Raw genomic sequence first — 19222 nt, forward strand, 5'->3', positions numbered from 1 at the left:
TCCTTTTCATTCTCCACCACTGTCAGTGTAGTACCGCAGAGTTGATACGTTGCTCTGGGGTTACTGTTTCCCATATGTAGTACTTTACATTTGTCAATGTTAAACTTCATTTGCCACCTCTCAGCCCATCTGTTCAACCTTTCCAGATCCTGTTGCAGCAGCATAGTGTCAGTAGTGTCCTTAACAACCCTGCCAACCTTTGTATCATCTGCAAACTTGGACATTAAACTTGATATCCCATCATCAATATCATTCATAAACACCGAAAACAACAACGGACCCAACACTGAACCCTGAGGAACTCCACTAATAACATTAGTCCACGTTGAGCAGTGTCCACTGATTACCACTCTCTGTCTTCTGCCACTCAACCATCCCCTTATCCATAGCAGCAATTTGCCTCCAATGCCACACTGCTCCAATTTGTGCAGCAGTCTTCCATGTGCAACAGTATCAAAAGCCTTTCTAAGATCCAAATATATAATATCAAAGTTATTCCCTGCATCCAGTTCTTTTGTGACTACATCATAGTATCCAATCAAATTGGTCAGGCAAGACCTGCCCTTAACAAAACCATGCTGCGTCTGAGCTATAACTGAATTCTTGTCTAGATGATCCTGCAGTGCTTCTTTAACCAGTGCCTCCATTAATTTACGTGGAACAGAAGTTAAACTAACAGGTCTATAATTACTTGTGTCAGCCTTTGATCCTCCTTTGTGAATTGGGGTTACATTTGCACATCTCCAGTCTATGGGTACCTCCCCTGAGTCCAAAGAAGCTCTCATAATTATGGCTAGGGGTTTGCTTACTTCCTTTGCTGCCTCCTTTAATATAACTGGATAGATCCCATCCACCCCAGGTGCCTTTTTTATGTTTATCCTCAACAATCTCTCCTCCACTTTCTTCTCAGCTATTACAAAATCATCCAGCTCACTGCCAATGTTTACTTTACCTACATCATTCTCCTTCCTGAATAACTCCTCATGCGTGAATGTAGATGCAAAATACTCGTTTAGATTGTTAGCCACCTGAGCAGGATCCTCAACTGTTGAACCATCAATATCCAGTGGACCAATCTGATTCATCCCTTTCCTTCTTGAGTTTAAATATGTAAAGAACTCTTTTCTGTTTTTCTTTGCATCCTTTGCCAAGGATTTTTCGTAGTCTGCCTTTGCCTGCCTAATCTCCTTTGTGACTTGGTTACAGACCAACTTATATCTATCATAAGCTTCCATGTCACCCATTAATTTGTATGTATCCCATGCATTTTTCTTCTCTGCCACCTGTCTCATTAGTTCATCTGACAACCATTTAGGCCTAAACCTTGAACAATATTTCTTAGTTGGTATGTAAAGCCTGGTAGCCTCCAAGATTAGTTCCTTGAATGCTTCCCATTTTGAGTTTGCTGTTGGTAACATCATCAGTTGGTCCCACTGTATAGATTTTAAATACTGTCTCAGACCATCATAATCGCCTTTACGAAAACAAAAACCCTTCCCTTTACCTCTGATGGTAGTTACCTCCTTGAGTAAATCCCACTTCAACACACTGTGATCACTGCCACCTAGTGGTTCATTTATCTGCAGATTCTTAATGCATGAAGAATCACTACTGATAATCAGATCAAGAGTATTGCTCCCTCTTGTTGCCTCACGAACATGCTGATGTAGAAAACAATCATCCAATAAATCCACAAAAGCCTTGCTAGTGTGCGAGTGACCAACCCACAAATTCCAGTCAATATCTGGGAAATTAAAATCCCCCATTATAAGACTCTCTGATTTACTGGCCCACTCTATTTCCCTGTACAATATCTTATTATACTCATCAGAGTCATTAGGCCTATAGCACACTCCTACTCGCAATTTTGATTCCCCTATGCTTATGTCACACCAAACTGACTCGACACTGCCCTGTCCATCGATGTCGACTGGCTTCACTTCCTTGGACTTTGTGTTTCTTAACTAATAGCATAACCCCTCCTCCCCTCCTGTCCTGTCTATCCTTTCTATACACATTGTATTCCCCAAATTCCAGTTCAGCATTACTTATATCTGTGTGACACCACATCTCTGATATCCCAACAATATCTGCCTTTGATGTTTTGAGCAATACCTCAAAATTCATCAAATTTATTTACCAAACTCCTAGCATTGGTGTACACGCAGGTATACATGCACCTGTTTCTATTCTTAGCTACCCTAACACAACCCATGTGTTTACTTGTACCGCAATGACTCCCAGCAGTCTCTGAAATATCCTGAATCTTGTTTTTCAGGCTTCTGCTCATTTCAATAGAAGCAGTGCAAGAATCACTTCCACCTCTGCCAGTGGCTACTGTTAATCTATTAGTCCTTGTATCCCCCCCCCCAACTAGCAGTTTTCCGACCCACCTAACACTGCCTCGACAGCATCAGCAAAAATTCTTGCACCCTTTCTATTTAAGTGTATCCCATCCCTGTAGAAGCAATCTCTCCTGTTAACAAGTACAGTCCAGGCTGAAAAAAATTCTACCCCTTGAGCCTTGCACAATCCCTCCAGGGCCGAATTGATCGACAAGGCTCTCATCATATACTCCCTCCTATCGTGTCTGGGCAGAATTGCAGACACTTTCAAATTCAACCCTAATTCACGGCTTTTTTTCAACAGTGTCCTGTACTTGCTAAGTAATTCCGCCGGTCTCCTACTCTTAATGTCATTAGTGCCAACGTGTACAACTATATCACCTTTTGTGCCCTTAAAAGATGATATCCGCTCTACAACATCGTCAACCTTTGCCCCTGGCAGACATACCCTGGTCCTATTCCACCTATCCTTTTTACAAAGCATGTTCCCCGTTTCCCTGACAATAGTCACCAACAACTAAAATTTATTTTCTTATTTCATTCTAACTTTTAAAGACATTATTCAAATATAAATGAGGTGGTAGTAGTGGGTTTGACATGCTAAAGCTGCGCCTAAACCACCATCTATATTTTATTTTATTTTTTCTGTCTATATAAGCTGGTTAAGCTTACATTATGTCAGTGGTGTGGCTATGTCTGGAGTGCTGGTCTGTTCCATAGTTTATTTCTTGCTGCATAAGGACCACTGCCATGCAAATCCTCTGCATTTGTGGATCGATTGGTGTATGGAGGGGTGGTTTGGTCCTTCAATCAGTTTGCCTTTACGACGATTTGTCTAGCAATTGAAATGCAGCGATTCCATGAACATTACTGGCCACGTGGTCCTCCGTCGATATGGGGCATAATGGTCAGTCTATTACTTTGTTACTTTGTTTTATTTTAGTAGTTCGTTTTGGTGATATTTCGCATCTCTTGGAACTGGTACCTTACAGGGGGGGGGGGGGTGCCACTAAATTATTACATAATTGGCTTTATATTTTAAATTTTAAATTGATTTATTATTAATTGGGTTTAATTGAACTTCTAAATGATTTGGAGACTTTCGGCTACAGTTCTTATCTTGGAAGATACAAGATATCTTACATACCAACTAAGAAATATTGTTCAAGATTTAGGCCTAAATGGATGTCAGATGAACTAATGAGACATATGGCAGAGAAGAAAAATGCATGGGATACATATAAATTAATGGGTGACATGGAAGCCTATGATAGATATAAGCTGGTCTGTAACCAAGTCACAAAGGAGATTAGACAGGCAAAGGCAGATTATGAGAAATCCTTGGAAAAGGATGCAAAGAAAAACAACAAAGAGTTCTTTACCTATGTAAACTCTAGAAGAAAAGGGATGAATCAGATTGGTCCACTGGATATTGATGGTTCAACAGTTGAGGATTCTGCTCAGGTGGCTAACAAACTAAACGAGTATTTTGCATCTACATTCACACATGAGGAGTTATTCAGGAAGGGGAATGCCAGAGATGAAGTAAACTCTGGCAGTGAGCTAGATGATTTTGTAATAACTGAGAGGAAAGTGGAGGATAAACATAAAAAAGGCACCGGGGTGGATGGAATCTATCCAGTTATATTAAAGGGGGCAGCAAAGGAAGTAAGCAAACCCTTAGCCATAATTATGAGAGTTTCTTTGGACTCAGGGGAGGTACCCATAGACTGGAGATGTGCAAATGTGACCCCAATTCACAAAGGAGGATCAAAGGCTGACACAAGTAATTATAGACCTGTGAGTTTAACTTCTGTTTCAGGAAAATTAATGGAGGCACTGGTTAAAGAAGCACTGCAGGATCATCTAGACAAGACTTCAGTTATAGCTCAGACACAGCATGGTTTTGTTAAGGGGAAGTCTTGCCTGACCAATTTGATTGGATACTATGATGCAGTCACAAAAGAACTGGATGCAGGGAATAACTTTGATATTATATATTTGGATCTTAGAAAGGCTTTTGATACTGTTGCACATGGAAGACTGCTGCACAAATTGGAGCAGTGTGGCATTGGAGGCAAATTGCTGCTGTGGATAAAGGGATGGTTGAGGGGGAGAAGACAGAGAGTGGTAATCAATGGACACTGCTCATCGTGGACTAATGTTATTAGTGGAGTCCCTCAGGGTTCAGTATTGGGTCCATTATTGTTTTCTGTATTTATAAATGATATTGATGATGTCACTATATCAAGCTTAATGTCCAAGTTTGCAGACGATACAAAGGATGGCAGGGTTGTTAAGGACATTACTGATGCTATGCTGCTGCAACAGGATCTGGAAAGGTTGAGCAGATGGGCTGAGAGGTGGCAAATGAAATTTAACCTTGACAAATGTGCATCTACATTCACACATGAGGAGTTATTCAGGAAGGGGAATGCCAGAGTACTACATATGGGAAACAGTAACCCCAGAGCAACGTATCAAATCTATGGTACTACTACACTGACAGTGGTAGAGAATGAAAAGGATCTGGGGGTAATTATGCAGGCAGTATGAAGTTCTCTGAGCAGTGCAGACGGGCTGGAAGAGTAGCTCATGGAGTATTGTCAATGATATACAGGAATTTTTCTAGCAGGGATAAGGAGGTGATTATTCTCTTGTATAAGGCAATGGTCAGGCTACACCTTGAGTACTGTATACAGGTCTGGAGGCCTCATTTCAAGAAGGATGTAGAGCTGCTGGAACGAGTACAGAGAAGGGCAACAAGATTAGTGAATGGAACAAAGGGTTGCTCTTACGAAGAAAGGCTTAAGTTTTGCAAATTACAGTGTCTGGAGACTAGGCACCGGAGAGGTGATCTGATTGAGGTGTATAAAGCCTTGAATGGTTTGAGCATGCTCAATGCTGGATGGGATACTTCCTCTTGCTCAGAATGAGCAAGAGGAAGTATCCCACCTGAGAGGGCATAAATTCAAATTGAGGAAAGACAGATGTAGGATAGATGTGCAGAAATTTGCCTTTAGCCAGCAGGTAGTTGGTTGGTGGAATAGACTTCCATCCTTTTTGTGGAAGTTGATAGCCTAAATAAATTTAAGGCTCAGCTGGACAGGTATTTCGAATGAACGGAGGGTTGAAATGGGAGTGTTTTTTTTTTTTTGGCTGATGCTGCATAAGCTTGCTTTCTTGCATCATACGCCTCTACTAATGCTAATGTTAAAGTTTCAGTCTTGTTACCTTCTCCTCCCTTGATTTAATTTTTATGTTAATTTTTCGCTCTACAGTTTTTCCATGCTACTGGCATATGCATTAATTTTATTTTTATTTTAATTATCAATTATGTACTGGGCATAATGTGGAGGATGTGCATTTTGCTGCCTCTAATGATAGCTTTAAATTTATTTTCTTATTTCAGTTCATTCCATTCTAACTTTTAAAGCCATTATTCAAATATATATATATATATATATATATATATATATATATATGTATATAAAATGTAATTTAAAGTCAAAGTTGATGGAAAAATAAAAATATAATAAAAAATGAATAAGCAAGGTATGACAAATGCACCAAAACATGCAAAGCAGCAGCAAAGAACGCGAAAGTATATAAGCATGTAAGAATAGATAAGTCTGATAAAGTTTGCATAGATGGAGGTGAAAATACAGTGTCAAAGACTAGAAGGGTAAGGATAGTAGAAAAAATATGTTTTTTATGAAAACCTCAAGAACGAAAGGTATCAAAACCTATAGTACTTAGTACCGTGCATGGGTTGAAGGAGAAGTATGGGGGGATTCCGGAAACTTGGCTCTAGAGACTAAACATGGGTTTCACCACTTCAAGCCTCCAATAAGCAAAGTGGTGGTATTGCACCAGTTGATGAGAGTCATCTACCACCTTTGAATGTAGATTTGAAAAAGGCAAAAGAATGTTAATATCCTAAAAGTCATAACTTTTAGGATATTAACATTCTTTTTTTTAAATCTACATTACTTCTTTTTTCTACTATCCTTACCTTTCTAGTCTTTGACACTGTGTAATTTTCATCTCCATCTATGCAAACTTTATCATATCTGATTTACCTGATAAAGTTTGCATAGATGGAGGTGAAAATTAACATGCTTATACGTACAGGGTGTTTCAAAAATGATGGTCAATAATTTAAAGGTGAAAAGTACAAACTAAAATAAGCAAAAAAGTTCCAGTGAACATTGGGCCACAAATGAACCGTTTCCGAGATAATGCACATTTTCTGTTAAGATCCACCACTGACTATGGGAGCATTCTGGGAGGGTAGTCTGTATTGCTGAGACCTTGTACACGCTGGATATGGTACCGGTACAGTAATTGGTGATGTAAAATTCGCCATACACTGCTATGACTCAGTACATGCTCTTGCAGAGCAACCCTCCTTGTCGAAATTCCTGAATTTTGTTCTATTCTTTCTAACACCCTTTCCTCAACATCAGGTGTTGTTTCTGGGTCTACTTGCTTGTACTCCATGTGTGAATCATCCATGTTATCTAAGGCATTGATGTACCCAGATGAATGTGTGCTTGTTGGGCTACCTTCGGCGGGGAATTTGTACAACCTCAAGTGCTGTACAAATGTGCAGCCGTCGGATTTACCATACATGAAGTGCATTCCGCATACTCTTTGTTGCTGTAACCCCTTTCCATGTTGACTATCCTTTGACAAGTACTAGTATGCCTGTTACATCTCAGAGCATTGAGAAAGGGGAAAGGAAGAGAATGAGCATAACCTAACCTAAACAAATAAGTCAGTGGTGGATCCCAACTCTGTACAGTTCACCTTGTCAGCAGTGGATCCCAACTCTATACAGTTCACCTTGTCAGCAGTGGATCCCAACTAGAAATCTGCAATATCTCAAAAACGATTCACTTAAGGACCCATGTTTACTAGGCTTTTTTTGCATATTGTAGTCTGTACAGTTCACCTTTAAATTATTGGCCGTCACTTTTGAAACACCCTGTATTTATGTATGTGTGTGTATGTGTATATATATATATACACACATTTAAAAGTAAATATAGACGGAGAAGTTATTAATCACAAAATACCAGGCCTAGTTGAAAAAAAAGAGAAAGAATGTTAAGAACCTAAAAAAAAAGAAAAAAAAAAATCATTAAGTAGAATTAAGGTTGAATTAATGCCAAATTAATAGGTTAATCATATGTACAAAAGCTGAAAGAAAAATAGGGGAGGGTAATAGAGATAAAAATCATAAAATTAAATTCAAAAATAAAAATTACAAGAATTAAAAATTTTAAAAATTAAAAATTGGTACATAGATCAGGTATTTCATCAGGGGGCTACACCTGATCATGTACCAAACACTGTGTTTCTATGCAAACTCATGTTGATGGAGAAGCTATTAAAATGAAATAGATATGAAAAAAAAAAAAAAAAAAAAAAATTAATCTCCAGAAACATGAGTAAGGTAGCCCCCCAACACAGCGTGTTTAGATTAATAGATTGAGTAGAAAGTATGTAAGAATGCAGTGTGTTTAAGTTGAAAGTATGTAAAAAGATTAAAAAAAATAAAATAATAATAAATAACAAGGTAGCGGTACAAAAAAAGGAAGCAATGCAAGGTAAGGGGAGGGAAAAGAAGTTAAAAATATAGAGGCGAAGATAGTAAGAATAAGAAAAGTGAGAATGCCCAAATCACCGTCGTATTACACTAATAGTTCAACAGACGGAAAAACAAAGAGCAGAAAGTAGAAAGATGTAAAGAGAAGGAAAAGAGTTTAAAGGATACTAGGCAAGCTGGGTGTGTAAGTACGCAACCTCATAGAGAGGGCCTTGGCTGTGAGAGTGTTAGTAGAAGTGGAAATTAATACCGCTAGCTTGTAGTGTATATTTTGCGTGATAGATATATGAAATATATGATATAAAATATGAAAAGGAGAAAAATTAAATACCTATGATATTTGGCAGAAACAAGTTGGGTGGAATATAATCAAAAAATGAAGATACAAATATGCGATCATGATTAATAAGGTACAATTATGCGAATATGATTAATAAGAATGGAATGTAAACAGGGAGAACTATGACAATGATGGTGGAGTTGCTCAGAAGAGAAGAACTATGGGAGCCCTCTGTGGCCAAAGTAAAATAGAGAAAATAAGATTGATCATAAGTAATTACTAGTAATATTAAATTAAAAAAATTAAAAGAAAAACTTAGGAAGTGAAAGAACACAAACATCGTTCTAATAGAAGTCATAAGGTGTGATCACTTTCCAAGCAGTGGAAATACCACCATTCAAATGTACAACTGTACAGGTATCAAATTAACCCTAATCAAGGTGGAACATGGTGAAACCGAATTTTTGTTTAATAAAATCAGAGAGATTTTTTATAATAAAATTTAAGAAATTAATTGGAATGTCATTATTGAGAAGTTTGATATAGAGATCATTTAAAGCACCAGCAAAAAGTGATTGATTGCCGCTAATATTAGCCAAACGGATAATTTGTGTGTAGATTATATTTTTATGAACCTTGATCGAAATGTTCAAGTTCCAATTCGTTAAATAAATAATATTAAAATTAAATTTGCTTCTTTTGTCGAATAATTCTAAATTATGACGAAGAGGACTGTTTAGAGTAATACTTAAATCAAGAAAATTTGCATGTTGGTTGCCAAAGTTTTCTTTATTGAGAGTGAGTTCAGTGGGATATATGGATTTTGCAATATTTTCAAAATGAATATTGAGAATAAGAATGTCATCAACATAGCGGAATGCAAAAAAATTAAGGTTCGGGTTGTTATGAATATATAGATGTTCGTAATAACGAAGAAATAAATTGAATACTATACTAGAAATTTGTGAACCCATGGGAACTCCTATGGATTGTTTATAAACGTATTTACCATTGTAAATATAATTATTTAGAATACAAAGGTTGATGTAGTTATTCCAAGTAACCTCATCTGTTGGTATTGACCTATAATAAATCATGCACGTATAATGTCGAATTACCCTATGTACAATGGCATTAATTTTGCATACATGACAAAAACTAAAATATACAATTCTGTCATTATAAACTTTAAACATTCGTATACACTATGCTATATATATATATATGTGTGTGTGTGTGTGTGTTAACTTTTTCAATTTGATGTCAGAAAATTGCTCACCAAACCCAATTTTTCCGATGCTTTAGTTTTCCACATCCTAATATTCATTTCATCAGATCCTGTGAGAATATACTTGTTATCCAAGGTCCATACTACACAAGTTAGTCTTTGCATTCGTTTAGTGTGATAAACTTCTCTATTTTATTGCATGAAAGAAATGGGAAAGAAAAAAAAAATTACTTCTATTTTGGTAATAAATAGTAAAACTTGATCACAAAAAGAAGAGAATATTATCCAGAAAGGAATCAGTATAATTGTGCAAGGTAATAATAAATTTTTTTCTAATTTATTGAAAGGGAGATAATGTGATTAATCATAAGTAATATGAAGGAAGACCAGACTGTGAAATAAATTTATTGAAATGGTTGCTGAATATTAAACAACTGCCACAATACAAGTACTTAATTTAAATAGTGATGTTCCAAGATTCAAGTGAATACTGTCCTCAGGCCTACATGGGTGGATTAGAGTGGGTTGATAAAGATAAAATTAAGGAAAGGTACAATAAATACAGAAAGAAAATCAGAAATCTAAAATTAAATTTACATTTATGCTTTGGATGGTTTACCACTTCATTGTATGTTTTTATTGCAGCTGATTTGCCAGTACAGTAGCTAACAATGAATCATACAGATTTTGTGGTAGTGCATGGGCTCAATCATAATGTGTGCAACAGTGTTTGTGTATGTTACCCCAGACTAGAACTTGCCGTCTAAATTTTTTGTTATTTTTTTAATAATCCAGTACTCAAAAGCTTCCACAGAAGGAAAGACTGAATATGCTACAGAGATTGGGAACTAGGTACCTTAGAAGGGATCGGACTGATCTGAGAAGTGCTCATTATTCCTTTTATTATCACTTTTGAAATTTCATGATTACTAATAATACTTGAACTATGAGAGGAGAATACACTAGATTAAAGGATTTTTTTAGTCAACTAGTTGTAAATTACTGAAATAAGTTTCAGCTGACACTTGAGGAAATTCAAAACTCAGCTGGATCAGCAGCTACATGAGTGACATCGTAAGGTTTTTCCCCCTGGGCCATTTCAGAAAAAGTCTAGGGCTTTCTTGCACTATATGGCTATATACCAGACATGAGCAGTAATGAGTCAAAGTTGAAATTTAATTAGAAGTTATTATTTTTGGTAACTTTTAACTAGTTGCTTTTAATTTTTACCCAGTGATTAAGTAGCCTGATAAGTTAAAAAATCCTGTAAAAATAATGGATGTTTAAGAATATATGAATTAAGATATAAGAATATGTAAGAATAATGGAGTTCAGAACTAAAACCATGTATTTTTGTAATTTTTCCTTAACAAAATAAATGAAAAATTTGTTTAAAAATCATTATTAGAGGGTCAAGCTTGGATTTCCTTGAATGTGAACATTTTAAGTGAGGCTGAGTCCGTGTAAGCTGTAAGCAAAGATGACCACATTCTCAAAATCCAATATTTAACTTGTGTTTGAACATTGCAAGAATTTTATTATAATTCTTGTGACCTGACTTGTGCCCAACTGCTAGTTCCTATTGCTACATCTTATCTAGAAATAGTCAGGTGCCCATCTTTTTAGACATAAAATAAAAGTTGATTCTTAATTTAGTACTTACTGGCACTCAAAACAACAAAAATTTGTATTTTGTGCAAATTTCAGGGTTGTAATGTAAAAAGAAGATATCAACAATTTCGGAAGAGCCTAGCAAAATAATACAATCTTGTATAAAAATTAACATCAAACCTCTGAACAACTGAAAGGTGAAAGATATAAATAACATTAAACGAAATATTTATAATTCCTTTGATCAGTTTTGCCAGTTTCTCTGAAAGGAACAAATGATGCTTTATCATCAACTGTAAAAGCTACATATTTAGGAAACTTTATATATGATATAGGGAATAATATTGTATTTTTGTGTGATACTAATATACAATTTGTATATATAACAACCAGGATTTATTCAGATAGAACCTTCTGTAATTGTGCAAAATAGTTTTAGAAACCAGGGTCAGTCCTGAGGAAGGGAGGTGTTAACGTTGGAGATAAAGACAAGGTGGGCTCAATTCTCAATCCAGGCAAGGAGTTTTCCTTGCCCGGATTGAGCTCCACCTGTTGAGATTTGGGGATATTTTCGGTCTGAGACCCCAGGTGCAATATACACTTCCTATTTACGTTATGTTCTGTATGATTACATTACGTGATTAACTGATGCCTTAATCAGAAAGGGTTTAGTATTCATGCAGAGTTCTCATAATGCATATGGGCTTGCATATGCATTATGAATTTTCCAAAATGCATTTCTGTGGGTTACAGGCTTTGTGGGGAAACAAACTCACTCATTTTCTTTGTGGAAGCTTGAAGTACTGTAAAAATGAACACTCTGTACATAAACACTTTAAAATATTAATTTATTCTTAATTTGGCTTCACTTAATTGTATGAGTGAAATTATCATGAAAAATCAAATTAGTAGTAATAATAAAAAAAAAAAAAAAAAAATGACAAAGAAATGAAAACTAAAAAAGCCCACTGTTACTATTTTGATGCATGGTTTTAGATCTTTTTATAAATAACCCGATTCATATTTCATAAACTTCTAAATCAGAAATCTGAAGAATTTATTCAATTTTGGCTTTAATAATCCCCAATTGGAAAATTTAAGAGGCACAAGCTTTTCTAATATTTTTCAAAGTTATTTCTGTTTGCAATCTATTATAAACAGTGTATATAATCACTTGGAAACACAGATAACACATGGCAGTATTTAACTGAATATTTCTAAAAACTTCAGACAAACACCCATCATTTGAGATAATGTCTGTCTGTCTGCCTGGCATAGTTCTCAAAGATGGCAGGGGTGGGGTAGAATTTCTAGTTTTGCCACTCACTTGTTATCATTTCAATAAAGTCATTAACAATAAGTTTTTTTATTTTTTTGCAAATTATTCTTTAAACTCAAGTGCGTTTAGAGTATTTAGAGCAAAAATCTCTTTCTGAACTTGGCAATGAAGCTACCAGCTACTTGGATGGATATCCTTCGAAGTAGCCTTCGTGACACTGTATACACTGATTCCAACATCTACAACTTCTGACTGCCATTTAGTTCTCAACAGACTTATTTTGAAATTGCCAATAGTTCTTGTGTGGCATTCTCAATAATCAACTTTAACAAATCTGTGGCTTTTCAAGGGCACTTTAAGCTCTAGAAACAAAAAAGGTATGATCAGTATAGCAGATGAGGAATCACAGTGGAGAATTTCCCAAGAAATACTTGAATGGAAAGTACCGAGTGTACAAGGGCATTGCATTTTCTCAACACAGCACTGTGCAATTACCATAGAACTGTTTTGATGATACTGTACACATAATAAATTAATAATTAACAATAACATTTAGAATACAATAAGATGCATTAAGAATAAATACTATATTTACAAACGTGGCTGTTTCACTTTTTTATGGTGGTTTTATAGTTTTAAAATAGGGATTCCATGATTATATATAAATTTTTAAAACACCATAAAATTTTTAAAATGCTATGATACATAACATAATGAATGTGTCCCTTTTCAATTAAACCAAAACAAATATTTGCATATAGTTTCCACTAAGCAAAAAGAGCCAAATTTGTAAATTCAGTTCTAATATCATTCAACGCTCAGCATCAGGTAATAATATATTCCACAAATTAATCAATGTTACTACCATAAAAAAAAAATTGTATACCTAAAGTCATCTCTAAGTATTTTTTTCAATACAGTAATAGTATTTGCCATATAGAGCACTGAAGCCAAAAGCTTTTGCTGCACTGGCAAAAATAGATAAAATTAAAATGATGTGCCCTCTTCACATAGGTAATGCAGTTGACCTTTGAATTTTTCACCGTCAGGCTCAACTAATTGCAAAGGCAACTTGTTCCAGCAAATCAACAACTTGCTGGCTAAAAGAAAAAAACTTTCTACAATCTAATCAAAACCTCAGCTCCTATAATTTGAATTTATGGCTCCTAGATATGGAATTGTTTAGAACAGTGAGAATTCCATCTTTACTCATTTTACTAATCCCTCTCAGGGCCTTATAAACCTGATTGAGGTTTATAAGGCTCTGAGAGGGTTTAGTAAAAAAGAGGGATTGGCAACCAGGCACCTGCCACTTTTCTGATTATCTCTGAAGTCTGTTCAAGTCATCCTGAAGGAGTGCTGCTTGGTACTGATCATTAACGACCCTACCAACAATCTTTACATCATCTGCAAATTTTGACATCACACCTTCTATCCCTTCGTTGGTGTCATTTATGAAAATGAGAAACAACAGTGGTCTAAAAACTGATCCTTGGGGAACTCCCATTAGTGGCGTTACACCAATCTGAATAATATCCATTAATTACAACCCTCTGCCTTCTGGCCCTGCAGTCGCCCAGCAATCCAGGTTAGAATCTTTCCAGTAATCTCAACATTATTCCAGCTTATACAGTAAGTGCTCATGAGGTATTGGGTCAAACACTTTGCTAAAATTGAAATAAGCCATGTAAAAACTATTCCCCACATCCAGCTCATGAGCAACTGTGTCAAAATAGCCTAGTAAGTTGAACATGATTTTCCCTTAACAAAACCTTGTGTCCTTCAAAATGCCATTTCTATCTAAATATCCCTGGATTGTACTCTTAATCACTGTCTCTAAGATCTTCTCTACCACTGAAGTCAAACTAACAGTCTGTAGTTAACGATTCACTCTCAGAACTGCCTTTATGTACTGGCAATACATTGGTACTTCTCCAATCCAAAGATGCCCTCATAATTAACCTTAATAGTTCAATACACCTCCCTGGTGATCTACCTCAAAATTACCAGGTACATGCCATCAACTCCAGGAGCCTTATGTGCCTTTATGATCCAAACTTTTTTTTCCAATAAACAGTCAACTGTAATTTTGAAATCACTAATTTCAAATGGCTCAGTCTCATCGACACAGTCTCCTGGAGGGTCTTTTGTCAGTAAAGACAAATTCAAAGTAGCAATTCAATTCATCCACGACATCAACTTGGTTATCTAAGACTTTCCCGCAGCCAGTGCACCAGAGTCCTATCTGATTTGCTTTCTTCTTCATTATATTCACATACAAGAAAAATTCCTCATCCCCAATCTTTGTTCTCTTAGCCAGTGCTTTCTCACATGCAGCCCTGGCCTCCCTAATGTTATTTGTAATACTATTACAGATGAACTTGTACCTGCTTTAGGCTTCAGTACTTTTTATTGCTCTGTAACTATCCCATGCCATCTTTTTCTGCTGTATTTGACTGGCCAGTTCTGCAGTCATCCACCTCCTGCAATATTTTCTTAATAGTATGTATGCATTCATGGTTTCTGTGACTTTTGCTTTAATGGTATTCCATAATTCAAATGTATTTGCCCTCAATCTGCCCAATTAATAGATGCCATATAGCACCTTAAACTGTCAAGGTCCCCTCTTCTGAAATTTAAACTCGTGCTTTTACCTGCTGCAAAATCTTCCTTCATCTTCCAACTGACGATCATTACTTGATAATGGTTCCTAAACTTTAAGCCCCCCGTGATATCTGATTTGTGAGTAATGATGAAGTCAAGAATATTCTCACCCATTGTATTTTCTCTAACATGCTGGTAGAAGTAATAATCATCTAGTTTATTTTAAAAAAAAATTTCCCTATGATCAGTTTCCCTTCCAATTATTCCAATCAATCTGGAGCAGACTGAAGTCACCCATAATAAGAGATTCACACTTGATTGCCTAATCCTCTCCATGTGGAGACTCTTATTATACTCTTCACGATCTCCTGGTCTGTTGATTACTCCCATTCTCATTATATCTTTGCTTCCAACTAACTCACACCACACAGACTCTATGCTGGCAGATGTAACTTCAGACTCAACAAAAGCTCTTTTTGTGATCAGGCTGCTTTCGATAAGAAGCATGACATCACTACCCACTTCTATCTTTCCTAAATACATTATACGTACCATAGTGGAACTTGTCATACCCAATATTCAGGTGGCACCACATTTTTATTAGCCCTATTATGTCAGCATTAGTTGTCCTAACCAGGAGCTCAAATGCAGCCATTTTATTGACAACACTCATGACATTAGTGTAGACACAGTTAAGACTAAGTATTCTTCTACAGTTGACTACCCTGACATACCCCTTGAAGTTATTCTGGCTTGTTTCCCTATCTTTCTCATCCTTCCCCATTTGAAACGTTGCTACCCTCAGAACATTATCAACATCGAGCGTTGTTGTGGCAACAAACAATGCCTGAAGTGAGTGCAAGCATTACTTTGATCCACATCATTAGATAAACGGGAATGAATATTACCATTCTTTCCCCCACACCCAACTAGCAGTTCCCCTGAACCCTTAAGTATACTCAGTGATACTGGCAAAAATCCTTGTGCTACCTTTGTTCAAATGAATACCATATCAACAAAACAAATTCCTTCTACCTACAAGAACAGACCACTCTGATAAAAATTCTCCCCCTAGGACCTTGCAGATTCTCTCAATTCTTGAGTTAATCCACAAGGCTTTCAGGCACATAATCCTTCCTATCATGTCTGGGCAGAATTGCAGACACAATATACATGATGAAAATGAAATGAGTCATTTGAAAGTGTAAATGGAAATATCTATGAAAACAGAACTGTAAATATCTATTGACAAAAATTTATGTCACTTAAAAAACTAATTTCTAACTTTCTGTGATTACTGTTTTTGTCATTCCAAATGGTATCATCTGTTTCTGTCAAATTTATTATGGATGTTGAGCATCTTGGAATTATGGTGATACATTCCACAACATATCAGGCTTCTATTCCTTACCAACCACATTTGTATTGGACAAAATAGTTATGCATAACTTGTGGCATTTCACTTCTTTATGCTTATGAGGTTGCAACTGAACTGAAAACTGACAATAATGGCTCAGATCCAAACAAACTAGATACACTACTTGTAGGAGCATGCTATTTTCAATGTAACTGCAATGCATAAGCTGAAAATTAACAAATTGTAATGAAATAAACAAAAATAATTAAAAAATGTATATATATTTTACAAACTCAGAAGTGTAATCCTTATGCAAGGGTAATAAATATGTGTGTAAGCATGGCATTTAAAAAGTGGTACCTGAAAAGCACGAGTTAGGTTACTGAAAATTTATGGTGTTATCATGTGTTTTATTATCTTGGTAGCTTAATTGCTTTTTATTAACTAATGAAAACTACTAGATCTTGTTTGATCTAGCTGAATTTTGGAGTCCACATTTATATGGTTAATGAAACTGCTGAAAGCCTATTTCTAAAACACTCATGTCAAAATGTTATAATTTAAGTGGTCAATTTCTTTGAGCTTGCTTGAAAAATGCTTAAATACATATGAAAGTTTCTTGATTTTTACTTATTATTTTATTTTTAATGGGTTAGAGGGAAAGCATTCATATACATACCTGCTGTGCCCTTGGTCAACCTGAAATATTCTCACTGTCTTATCATAGCTACCAGATGCAAACTCCTTACCAGTTGGTGAATAGTCAACATCCAAAACTGAAAAGTAAGTCATTATCAAGGTAATAGCTTCTTAAAATTGAGAACTAAATATATTTTCTTATATATAAGTCATATACCTCAAAACTATCTATAATATATATCCTCTTTAAAAGTGGAGCTAATAGTTCACAGAGAAACAAAATGATAACCTAACTTTTATCAGTCACAAAATATTCTTGTTCATTTCATAAATTTATGAGAATTATCAAATTTTAGACAAAATGCTAATACAGGTCAAACAAGATGTACTATTATTTATTTGCTTTCTAGTCTCAATAACTGGACATGTACTGGTCCTTAAGAGTTTGTTTTTCACTCATTTCAAAACCCAATTTAGGAAAATGAAGTTTGATATGCAGTTTATTATAACTAAAGTTTTATCATAAAAATTATATGCTGAATTGGTATCACACTACGCATGCTTTCCAAATTCAAAGTTTAAATACCAATGAAATAAAATGTTATAGAACAAGATCTGTTCATCCATTTCACATCTGAGTTCCAAGGATTCTTAACCTACTTAAAAAGTCCTTCCTCATGAAAGTGTCAGCCATCTTTTTTATTACTGATTTTTAACTGTACCATATAAGATGCAACCAAAAGTTATGAAAATGGTCAAATAACAACACTACCATCAATGTTACAAATTTTGCCAACTTGATGCAGATATAGTACACTTTCACAGACATAGAATGGTTTGTGTATGTGATTGATGTAACACAGAACATTTATGATGTGGCACAGTAATTTGCCACAATGAAACCATTCTACATTGAATTAGTCACATATATGCAGAGGTTTCATGAAGCTACTAATATGTAACTACTCTATATATCAAAAATGAGCAAGCTATAACTTCAGTTATAGCTCGGACACAGCATGGTCTTGTTAAGGGGAAGTCTTGCCTGACCAATTTGATTGGATACTATGATGCAGTCACAAAAGAACTGGATGCAGGGAATAACTTTGATATTATATACTTGGATCTTAGAAAGGCTTTTGATACTGTTGCACATGGAAGACTGCTGCACAAATTGGAACAGTGTGGCATTGGAGGCAAATTGCTGCTATGGATAAAGGGGTGGTTGAGGGGGAGAAGACAGAGAGTGGTAATCAATGGACACTGCTCATCGTGGACTAATGTTATTAGTGGAGTCCCTCAGGGTTCAGTATTGGGTCCTTTATTGTTCTCTGTATTTACAAATGATATCGATGATGGTATATCAAGCTTAATGTCCAAGTTTGCAGACGATACGAAGGTTGGCAGGGTTGTCAAGGACACTACTGACACTATGCTGCTGCAACAGGATCTGGAAAGGTTGAGCAGATGGGCTGAGAGGTGGCAAATGAAGTTTAACATTGACAAATGTAAAGTACTACATATGGGAAACAGCAACCCCAGAGCAACGTATCAACTCTGTGGTACTACACCGACAGTGGTAGAGAATGAAAGGGACCTGGGGGTGGTTGTGCAGGCAGATATGAAGTTCTCTGAGCAGTGCAGACGGGCGGCAAGAGTAGCTCATGGTGTATTGTCAATGATATATAGGAATTTTTCTAGCAGGGATAAGGAGGTGATTATTCCCTTGTATAAGGCAATGGTCAGGCTACACCTAGAGTACTGTATACAGGCCTGGAGGCCTCATTTCAAGAAGGATGTAGAGCTGCTGGAACGAGTACAGAGAAGGGCAACAAGATTAGTGAATGGAACAAAGGGGTGCTATTACGAAGAAAGGCTTAAGTTTTGCGAATTACAGTGTCTGGAGACTAGGCACCAGCGAGGTGATCTGATAGAGGTGTACAAAGCTTTGAATGGTTTGAGCATGCTCAATGCTGATGGGATTCTTCCTCTTGCTCAGAATAATCACCTGAGAGGGCATAAATTCAAACTGAGGAAAGACAGATGTAGGATAGATGTGCGGAAATTTGCCTTTAGCCAGCGGGTGGTTGGTAGGTGGAACAGACTTCCATCCCTTGTCGTGGAAGTTGATAGCCTAAATAAGTTTAAGGCTCAGCTGGACAGGTATTTCGAACGAACAGAGGGGTGAAGTGGAAGTGGTTATTTTTTATTTATTATTTTACTTTCTTTTTTTTTTTTTGGCTGATGCTGCATAAGCTTGCTTTC

General features: G+C 36.1%; 1 protein-coding gene across 2 annotated transcripts in view; it reads right to left on the reverse strand.

Annotated features, from left to right (window-relative positions):
* The window catches only part of LOC150084428 (DDB1- and CUL4-associated factor 13), a 175960-nt gene that overhangs the window by 18720 nt on the left and 138018 nt on the right, over positions 1–19222 (reverse strand). For both annotated transcript variants that reach the window (XM_090375218.1, XM_090375219.1), the window contains 2 exons: positions 16998–17094; positions 9519–9654 (listed from right to left, as the gene is read on the reverse strand). In XM_090375218.1, coding sequence (XP_090231344.1) covers positions 9519–9654; positions 16998–17094 — 233 coding nt within the window. The remainder of the gene's footprint in view (positions 1–9518; positions 9655–16997; positions 17095–19222) is intronic.

This window comes from Mastigoproctus giganteus, chromosome 6, assembly GCF_048544385.1.
Source record: "Mastigoproctus giganteus isolate SK-2022 chromosome 6, ASM4854438v1, whole genome shotgun sequence".
Taxonomy (NCBI): domain Eukaryota; kingdom Metazoa; phylum Arthropoda; class Arachnida; order Uropygi; family Thelyphonidae; genus Mastigoproctus; species Mastigoproctus giganteus.